This window comes from Anneissia japonica, unplaced genomic scaffold (assembly GCF_011630105.1).
Source record: "Anneissia japonica isolate Jap-2015-1 unplaced genomic scaffold, ASM1163010v1 scaffold1946_len758022_cov188, whole genome shotgun sequence".
NCBI lineage: Eukaryota > Metazoa > Echinodermata > Crinoidea > Comatulida > Comatulidae > Anneissia > Anneissia japonica.
Genome location: NW_022694730.1, coordinates 699,840 through 710,582, shown reverse-complemented (window position 1 = coordinate 710,582; position 10,743 = coordinate 699,840). Strand labels below are relative to the sequence as shown.

Genomic DNA, 10,743 nt, shown 5'->3' with positions numbered 1-10,743 from the left:
ACCATGAGTGACCGACCTGTTTGGTATAACTTAAATACCTCCTTTGCAAGGTCTTTGATATGAAATAACCGGTCAAGAGCTTTTGTGGTTAAAAAAGTTTTCCAACATGATTTCTCAAGCCTTAAATAAAGTTATCGGTAGAAAGTATATTGAAATATCACGATCTTGGTAAGGCTTTTTATGTCCTCTTTGTTGCTTCTGACGGTAGACTCTATATTGGCCTAGGCCTAACCCCGGCATACATTCCCCGGCATAGGTAGGGCCTAGCCTCCCTACGCAACCTTCTTTCCCCGCATACAGACATTAACTTGCTAGGCCTAGCCTACATGCTTATACTTCCATTCTTAGAGGGCGTAGGCTAGGCCCTAGTAGTAGTCACAGAGGCGGATCCAAGATTTGAAAGATAGGGGAGTTTTAAAATGTTTTCAAAAAACCCGAAATTGGAAGGGAAGTGGGTCCAGGTAATTTTGATTTTCAGATGCCCGGAAATGAGCATTTCCGATTTCTGAAGTGTCTTTTAATGACATTCAATATAATTATAAAATATGCTTGTATTTTGCCCTCCTTTACGATACAGTAAACCTGATGATTAAAAGTTGTTCATATTGAGTATTCAGTTCAGTACAAGAACACATCAGGTAGGGCAAAACATCACTCACTACCCTATATTTTCCTTACACAAACACATAAAAGTAGCATTGCAGTCCTTGCTGCTACTTAGGGATCGAATTGAACACTAGTGGTCTGGTAGTCAACCTGGAGGTTGTGGTTTCGATTCCCACCTGAATCACTTGCTAATTTGTTTGCAAGAATTTGGGAATAAATTCGGGTAAACAAACCGTTCTTGTCATTTGCATCATACCAAGAAGGCAAAGATGACACAGGTTGGATTCGTCCAGAAGTTGATGTGTTCTTCAATGGGATGTACAGTATTTCATAATTTTTTTCCCAAGATAAACCTTTGCAGTCGCTACTGTATTATTATTAATATTTTATATTTTGTAAGGCTGTCGACAGGGACTGTATGGGGCACTGCAGGTGTTATAGGATTGGTGTATTACACAAATTGGAAACTGATTCTTGGAAAATTACCATATATCAAAGGCCAATTCAAGACAGAAGAATAAATACAGTATGTTAGAATTATAAAAGAGGTAAGAAAAGGATAGGCTCAGGTTGATATTCTTCTTCACAAAACCCTGGAGGTCCTTATATTTACAGTATACAGTTAATAATAGCTTAACTTGAATAATTTCTTAGTCGATATTATTTTACATGCCAAATTGTTGTGTTTTCCATTCAATTAAAGCCCCATTCCCGGCAAAATTTCACTAAAAACTGACTTTTTTTTAGAAAATATTTATTTGCATTACTCCAATTATTATAAATCATGGAAAAATATTGGCATGAATTTTAGTTTTACGCAAAAGAATTAAAAAAATGAGAAATACAGACTATTTCTCATAAAATATTACCATTTTCTGGACGAATTCATCGTTACTAGGCAAATTCAGTGGTTGTAGATCGCATCCACTGGAATACTCTCGCTTTTATGTATACTTTTATACAGTCAATAAAGTGCGCCCTCTCTAAATTAGTTTTTGTACTTCGTATCTCGCACAATGCAGTCGTTCGATTAAAACTGAGATATGTTTGTTTAAGTGTCAAAATCTTAGTCAGAATCAGTTTTTAAACAAATTTTAAATAAAAATTTAAATTCCTATGAAATATTATATTTCACAAGTGTCAATACTAGCAACGGAAAATATCATGTCGGCCGTTTTTATGTGTGATAACAGAACCTAAATCGAGGTAAGGCTAGGCCTAGCCTAATGTTTTCGGCGCCTACGATATTTCTTCTCACGACCTATCGCAAAATCAAAATGAAAAATTCATCCGCATTTATTTTTTGTGTGGAATTTCAGTCTTATTTTACATTTTTTTCATTCTTAGGAATGTCTAAATTCAGTTATACTAGCAATTCCGTATTATATTTATAAATCTTAATAACATTATACAAAAATTAGATTTTTCTTAAAAACTGAAATTTTGCCGGGAGTGGGGCTTTAACCATCTGTAAGTGGAATTTTATCTAAGCTGATGGCATTTTGGATTGGACTTAGGCAAGTTCATCTGTATTGTTGCCGGATGCCAAACATGTTGTTTAGGGTTCAAACTGAACGTTAGTGGTTTTAAATACTACTGTAGTATGAAAACTCATCTGTGTTGGTACAGTAGTTAGATAGTACTGTAGTGGATTTAAATACTATTGCAGCGTTATTAAAAAAGTCTTTGCATAAATTTATAATTATTGATTTTTATTTTTTTTTTCAGAATGATACCCACTGAAATGAAGATGAATTTCTAATTGATCCTGTTTGATGGTGGAATGCATATTATTTTACGAGAATGAAGCAATACATAGAACTAATAATTAAACCTAAATATTGCCTATGTTTGATTACATCTAATCTTCATAAAATATTTATTGTTTGCCTTTGATGTTCAAGTAAATGAGAGCTGCATGTCATTAAAAATAAATTTATTGAGTGATAACCAAAATCTATGATTGTGAATCTAGTCATCTCGTTTATTTAAGGAAATGTAATAAAAATACATTTCTCATTAGAAATTAAAATATTCAATAAAATACAGATTAAAACAACTAAGTTTTCAATTATACACAAGATTTAGCTAGTTAATACAGTATAAGGTTGTATGCAAAGGAAATCAGGAATTGTATTATCTATACATCGCTTAATAATATAACAATGTACTTCAGAAAATACAGTACAGTCTCAATGTGCCATAAATTGCAAATCAATTATTTTATGTATATCACCAAGGATATGCCAATGACTTTACTAAGTGGCAATCCTGCAAAAGATAAATACTGTACAGTACTAACAAGATGCTCTACAAAGTCTGATATGAGTGGAGTTGTTTTTAGTCACTAGATAAAACCCTGTTACAGTGCCAGGAATTGAGCGAAGGACCCTGGGATTAGGAGGCAAGCATCTTTACCACCAAGCTACTACAGCATACAGTTTCACCCCAAAGTTACTTCATTACCATCAGGTCAAGCAGGGATTGTACTGTACTGTACTACTATCTAGATCACAGGAAGTTGTCAATACCAATTTATGGCAAAAGGTGCAATACTGTACTCTATAAATGTCAGTTATAAATACAAATAGAATTTGAAGAAGCTCTTTTAAAAAAATTGTTACATCTTAAGAAGCACAAGGTTATATGAGACAATCTTCAGTTGTTGTTCCTGCTAACTGTATTCATAATTACAAAACTGAAATGTAATGCCATCTTCATAATTTTATTGTCATTGCTTGCAAAATAGAGAGGAAAATAATAATTATTCTCCGGGCACTGGTGTTACGATAAACTGTTTTCGTTGGTTTTAATTTCATCTTTATTTTGAATTGGATGGCCTGCGTGACTTTCCAGATTGCTTGCATCATCTTCAACTTTCTTACCAAGTTCTTCCCGTGCATATTTTTCAAAGATTGGTTTATATATATACCAGCCTCCACAAACACCCACAATAGTTGCAATGACAATATTTTGAAACGGCATTTTACGGATCATGTTGTCTTGTTTTTTCCCGCTCTTTGATCGATGAAGATGAGGGAACTGCCTCTTCGCCTTTCAGACTATGGAAGAAGAGAAAAAATATATGAACACATTTAATTTTCAACAAAAGGAACAGTTTGCCACACATCCAGAAAAAAAGTGGTCCAGGAATTGAACCGATGCAGCAAAGCCAAAGGCAAAACAAGGAATCATAGATTTAATATTGAACAGAATAAAAAAAAAATCAAAATCTTCAGTACACTACAGAATATGATCAATTTTGCCTATTATTTGTAGTGTAATACTGCAGAGGGTCCTGTTCTTTAACCCCATACAGTGGCAAACATTTCTCAGACTTTTTGAAACTCTGCTGGAACATTTTGCAACAAAGACACTTCAGGTTTCAAAGTGTCCCAGTTAGCCTATACCCCATGAATTAATTACCTTGCACTAATTATAATAAGACTCGAAAAGGATTAGGCCTAGCCTCAGCTCATTTGTACCTACAGCATGTTTTTTTTTTTTTTTGTATTAAATCTGGTGGTGGCTATTTACACTTTTGTTTTGATAGAGATCCTGCTAACACCTAACACTACTACACGACGTACGGTACTTGTGAAATTTGTTTTTCGTTAAACCAATAAAAAATCTAGTAGTCATTATTTGGACGTGTGAGTGTGAATAGCGAGAATAGTATACGTGTGGCATTGTGGGATTCGACCGGCTCATCCATCTTGTTTTTCGTTTTGTGCAGTGGATTGCGACCTCAAACTTGAAGATAAAAGTAATTATAATAGATCTAAATAATAAACGAATACAATAATTATTACACACTATGTTTCGTCAACTTGTCCAACGATTTAATCCAGTATGTAGATCTGTATTGAAGGTACAGCAGTTGCACAGACCTGCCGGTAAGTGCTAGGCTAGCCTGTCAGGCCTCCTATTACTCAGTCAGGGACAGGCTAAGCTAGGCTAGGACAGGTTAGGTGTTCTACCTTGCTGGTTATCTAGGCCTAGCCTGTAAGCTAGTTGGTTATTGGGCCTAGTTGGATTGGATTGGATTTGATTTATTCGGTGTAAACACCAAGGATAGCCCACGAAAGTCTAGAAGAAGACTTATTTCCAGTGGGGTCCTTCTGGTGGTGATTGGACAGTACACCGGAAGACAATATCCTACTTTTTCCGAAGAGTGTACTGTGTTCTTTAACGTGCACATGGGCCATAAATGCACACGGGACCAACGGCTTAAACGTCTCATCCGAAAGACGATGCACTATTGTAACTTGTATTTCAGCCCTCTAGCTGAAACACAAGGAGAGGCAGCAATGGGAATTGAACCGGGGACCTAGAGATCTCCACGGTTCAGCGCACACACAGTGACTACCACCAGATTAGCCAACTGAGCTAAACTACCTCTCAGTTAGGCCCCAAGTTTTACTTTTTCAGTAACAACTGTAGGTGTTGTCTGATCATGAGATGATGCATATTTTTGTTGTTATCGAACAAACTTTGTCTTTTTGAGGCTTAATTAGTTGAGGTGGTTTTTTTTTTCAAATTTTGCCTGCAAGGATGGCCAGGGGAACAAAGCAGAAAAGTAGAAAAATTTAGACCTAGCCTACAAGGCTAAGCCAAGATTTAAAATATGTCTACGCATTTTGGAAAAAATTAATAAGGTCTGATGTAACAGAAGATTTAGGCCTCTAGCCTAGGGCCTAGGCCTACAGTATGTTTTAATATTAGAATCCAACAACCAATGCATTAATTAACAGTGTAATTTTGTGTAATGATTCTAGCAATTTTCCATGCACATTGTTTTAGTTTTTGATGTATTCTCTACATAAATGAAATACTTTACACATTACAGTTTGTTTTTTTTTTTTGTATAATTTTAAAATTTTTAAATCAGTTGACACAATGTGCATCAGTTAATCAAAATGACGTCATTACATTCTACATCAATGCAAATAGAGAGCTTCTGAATATTAATTGATACAATTGAGTTCTCTATAAACATAATTTGAATCATTTGTAAATTTGTAAGACATTTTGAAAATACAGTTGAACTTGCCTAAGTCAAATCTTCCTCTATGGTCAAATCCAAATGGCATTTAAAAATGTTTTGACTTGGATAAAATTCAACTTACAGATCATTAATGTAATGGAAAACAACAATTTGGCATGTAAAATACTGTAAGATTGACTGTACATGTTTCTAACAATAATAGTCACAAAAATAGTCACAACATAAACAGTACTGACATTATGTGGCTCACAACAGAGAGGGTAACACCTGGACAAAAAATTATTTTGCTTTGTTTTTATCGATGAGGGAAGGACTGTTTATATTTGGCCTGCACCCGGGCCTGTAATAGTAAATATTGTATAAAAACTGGTATAATTTTAAATTTTTTTAAAGAAAATGTATTTAAAGTCACAAAATTGCATTTTTATTTAATGCTGTTTGAATAATTGATGCGGCAAAAAAAAAATTAATTTTTATTCCCGCATCAATCTTTCTCAGAATTTTTGACACGGGCGGGAGTGATAATCTGGTAAATTTTTCTATTTGCCGTAATGCTACAGTTGGCCAGACTTACAGTAGCTACAGTATTCTATAATTCTCATTGACGTTGGGTACATATTTAGATACTCGCATCACAGATTATTTTGTACAGTGTAACACCCTCTTCAATTTCTTGCAGTATCAGTCAAGTACTTCTCAGCAAAAGTTGAAGAAACAGATGAACAATTTGATGCACGATGGGAAGCATATTTCAATCGACCCGAAATTGATGACTGGGAATTGCGCCGAGGCTTGAACGAGCTCCACGGCCATGATCTTGTACCCGAACCCAAGATTCTAATAGCTGCATTCAAAGCTTGCAGGAGACTTAATGATAATGCCATGGCAATCCGTATCTTAGAAGCTGTCAAGGTTAGTAAAGGGTAGTGTAACGTATGCAATGGTTATCAGGATGTAATTATTCTAGATCGTCGGGCAGAGAGACTGCATTGTATGGTGGTCTACCATACAAACCACCATACGTCTATCTCCCCTCTCTATAAATACTTGTCTGTTTTAGTTAATGATGTATGAGTATCAGCCTCCAGGGTAACGCGCTTAAGCACTGTATGTCAACAAATAGTAAATAGTCCAATCGTTAAATTTTCTGTGATTGTATGACCCATCAAACATAACACTGTAAAATTATACCTTGAGCATACCTCACAGATATTCAAACATACGTAGAACAAGAACCGTATGAATATCATCACCTAAAACATGTCATTCATTTACTACAGATTATTGATGATAATATTGAATGATGAAATTCTTAATTTTGCAGGACAAATCTGGAGGCCATAAGAATATCTACCCTTACATTTTGCAAGAAGTACGACCAACGCTAGACGAGCTGGGTATTGAAACACCTGAGGAGCTAGGGTTAGACAAACCACAGAAAGACAAGATATATTAATCAAGTAAGCCAGTGCATTGTTTTTTAAAGTATTTATACAGGATAAAATATAGTTGGATCTTAAACCTGGCATGGGATAATTGTAATTTGTAATTGTAATCAATTGTAATCATTACATTTTGTAATGTAATTGGGTGTAATTTGCTTCAAAAAAAGTAATTGTAATGTAATTGTAAATTTGGAAAATGTAAGTTGTAATCATGGCAGTTACATTTGATTACATTTCCATACTGTTTTGTTTATAAAATTTTAAATTGACATCCCCTGGATGGCAGAAAACTCATCTGCTTTATTGTTTATTCAGAAATAGCTGTTGTTGTCAACAGTTTATCCAACTTTAAGCTATTGATAATTGTTGTTATTTCACTTAACATAAACCAAGGAGCTGTTGATTTGCTTTAAATAGGATGCACTACTGTACTTACATAAGTTCCCCGCTGAGTTTTAATGAGAATTTGATGATTATTAAACAGTAGATCTCAATTTTACAGTAGGGCCTATCCCATATAAAACCATGTACTCAACCCACAAAAGCTAAAATTACAGGGTTACTTTTATAAAATGATTCCACATGATTATTAGTGAGAAGGAATAGTCTATTTATCTATAAACCAAACCTTGAATATCAGGGGATAATAATTAGGATGGAGTGGAGTTGTGTAGCTCAGGTGGTTAAATTTCTTCATCATAAACAAAATAAAACATCTTCCATCCATCCAGTAATCTGTGAGGTATTTTCTGTTGGATGTGAATTAAATAAAAAAACACACACACACATTAGCGGTGATTTTAAAATTATATTGTAAAGTATGTTTTGTGTATGTTGTTGGAAGGTCTTGGATTGGAATCCCAATGAGTATGTCATTTTTCTTCACATAATAATACATATTATCAAAGTGTCTTTCTTCAAGACACTGTTACAAGCAGTGCCAGCAGCAAAGTTATTGGGAAGCAATAGTATAAAATAACAAACTTTCTCTTACAAACATCTGTTTCATGTATTAGTGTGATTGAAAGATTTTTTATTGTGATTTTGTCTGAACACCAAAATGGAAATTTATTTGCAATCATAATTGAGAAAATGTAATTGTAATTGGAAAATATAGTACATTGTAGTGATTACATTTTCATTTTAATTGACCCCATGCCTATATACATACATTAAATTTAATAAAATCTAAATTATGATGATAAAATGATGAAATCATATTGATGTATAGGCATATCTTGACTATATATTTGCATTATACAACAGTTTTTCATAAAATAAAATTTGAGTCTTTACAGGACTTTGCTTAGTCTACACTATCAAATTTCATCAAAGAAAGCGTCACATAAAATGTGATCGAACATAGAGTTGAACATGTTCAACTTCTTTTGATACGATTTGATATGTGATATGACTTCATCGTACCCATATATGGGCACATGACATTTTTTTGTCACATAAAATTTGATAATGTAGACAAAGCTTTAAGAATGTTAATTGCACTTTTTATAGCATATTTTCTTTTTTTTCTTTCCCCAGATAATGTGTATACGTGTGTGGATTGTGCTTTACAATACTAGCAATTAAAATTATAGAAGTTAAATAATGGAGACTAAATCCCCATGGTGTATATTTAAAATGAAGTTGGGTGCATTCTACAGCTGAAACGATCCATCTGCAATGCAACATAATGATTTTCACAGACTTACTTCATTGAACGATGATTCGAATGCCAGTACCCATACTGCAGTGCCAAAATATTTTGACTATATTTAATAATTTACTTTATTTTGTGAAACCTTTCTCAACAAGTGATTATTTTACTCATGAGCATAAAACATTTGATTTGAAATATGAAGAGTTTTTTGTTTTGAGATTGTTGAATTAAAGGTTAAAATCAATTGACACAATGGTATATTGTTTATTGTGTTTGATTTGTCTGATAGAGGGCAGCATTAATTTTGTTTCATAAGAAAATGAGAAATTTTAAAAAGTTTTTTTTTATTATGATTAGTTTACAGTCATTGTTAATGTTCATTTTACTTTTTAAAAAGCAAAAAAGTCAAAAAGACTTGCATTATTATTATTGTTAGTGATTCCATGGAAATGAGTACAAATCTTCTTGCCTTAAATTAGGCTTCAAATGTTCTCTGTGAGTGTAGGTTCATTGTTGTCAAGTACCTTGAGGTTGGTTGTACCGGAGGCTCTATACAAATCTCAAATTATTATTATTAGTGCTCAAATACTGAATAACGAATAAGACACGGAGGCTAACCCGACTCAAACTTCCTTTACTAACTTTCTGCTGTCTTTGAGGAGATATGATAGAACTGTTTAAATCTGGTGAATATGATCAAAAGGTAACTGATTTCATCAATTTCAACAGAAGTGGAACTAGAGGTCATAAACATGAAATACTTAAAGTTCATACAAAACTGGATACCAGGAAATTTTCATTTATACACAGGAGCGTTAATTGTTGATGTTCCAAGCCTTGTGACCTTTGTATGTCATTTGGACAATTTTTGGAAGGACCAGCCAATGAAATGCAATTATCTGGAAAAGCTGAAGTTAATTTATGCATGCTAAATCAAGAGCTATATTTTGATTTGATGTCAGAGGCTCCATGATCCTATTATCAGAATAATCCTGTATAATTAGGCGCAAAAAAATGTATGTTTGCCCTCCTCACCCGCCGATAACTCACTGAAAAAATGGGGGCAGAAAAACAAAACAAAAAATTACAAATTAAAAAAATATGAGTGAATTTATCTTTATTTTTTGCCAGATGCCCTACAAATTAGTCTAAAGTTGTCTGATGTAAGGTATTGCCATTCTAGGCCTCTGTGGGTTCTATTTCTTCCATCTGATGAGTATCTTAAAAAAAGAAGGGAAAACAAACAATTTATATTTTTGGATTTATATATAAACTGCATTTATTTCCAACCGTACCTGACAATTATTTTAATTTGTTCAACCCAGTGATGGCGCCAGGACCTGCCCGACGGAGGGGCTAAAGGGCCCGACGCGGGGGGGGGGTGGTGCTAGTGGAGCGAATCGAGTCTTACTTGGCTGGGGGCCAGGGATATTTTTGAAGAATTATGGCGATTATTATTTGATAGGCATCGAGCTAATATAATATGACTTCATGTATGCTATGTTTTCTAATGTTGAAATCAGCTTCCAAAACCAAAATATTTTGAATAAAACAAGAAACAAAGAGTATGCAATGTAACTATCTAATTTATTTTCAAAACCTATTCTACATTTTTAAAATTTTGCATGAAATCTGTCAACGGTCATCAAGGTCGAGGTTGCTTCCCCTATCAGATGTATCCCAAGCCTCATGAGGCTATTCAAACGAGCATTTGTCATAACAGAACGCAAATTATTTTTAATTGGTGTCATTGAACTATTATTATTATTATTATTATTGTGATGAAAAGTTAACAAAAATAGTTTAATAGTTTAATGAAAGTAATTTTTTTTTGTTTTGTTTATTCGACTTTCCCGACAGGTGGGGGGTGCTATGCTTCCCCGACAGGGGCTATATATATAGCCGTACCTATTGTGTAATGGAGTGTATCTGGTGGTATTTGAATCTGTTCAACCATGAAGCCTCCGTGGTCTAATGGTTATGACGCTCGCCTTGACAGCGAGAGGTCGCAGGTTCGAGTCCCGCCA

General features: G+C 34.1%; 1 protein-coding gene and 1 long non-coding RNA gene across 2 annotated transcripts; both read left to right on the top strand.

Moving 5' to 3' along the window:
* Positions 1-40: 40 nt before the first annotated feature.
* Positions 41-3,384, top strand: LOC117101217. Its single transcript, XR_004444250.1, has 3 exons — positions 41-168; positions 1,007-1,154; positions 2,335-3,384. It is a non-coding gene; the product is annotated as an uncharacterized LOC117101217 (long non-coding RNA).
* A 904-nt stretch (positions 3,385-4,288) lies between these two features.
* On the top strand, positions 4,289-8,974 carry LOC117101215 (cytochrome c oxidase subunit 5A, mitochondrial-like). The gene is made up of 4 exons (XM_033241130.1): positions 4,289-4,502; positions 6,294-6,526; positions 6,939-7,074; positions 8,599-8,974. The coding sequence occupies exons 1-3, from the start codon at positions 4,424-4,426 to the stop codon at positions 7,068-7,070; spliced, it is 444 nt and encodes a 147-aa protein (XP_033097021.1). The 5' UTR covers positions 4,289-4,423; the 3' UTR covers positions 7,071-7,074; positions 8,599-8,974.
* Positions 8,975-10,743: the final 1,769 nt, after the last annotated feature.

Excerpts from the sequence above, each read along its gene's own strand:
- LOC117101215 (XM_033241130.1), top strand. The coding sequence starts at position 4,424 with ATGTTTCGTCAACTTGTCCAACGATTTAATCCAGTATGTAGATCTGTA. Across the intron at positions 4,503-6,293 it reads GCAGTTGCACAGACCTGCCG|TATCAGTCAAGTACTTCTCA; the intron begins GTAAGTGCTAGG and ends AATTTCTTGCAG. Across the intron at positions 6,527-6,938 it reads GTATCTTAGAAGCTGTCAAG|GACAAATCTGGAGGCCATAA; the intron begins GTTAGTAAAGGG and ends TTAATTTTGCAG.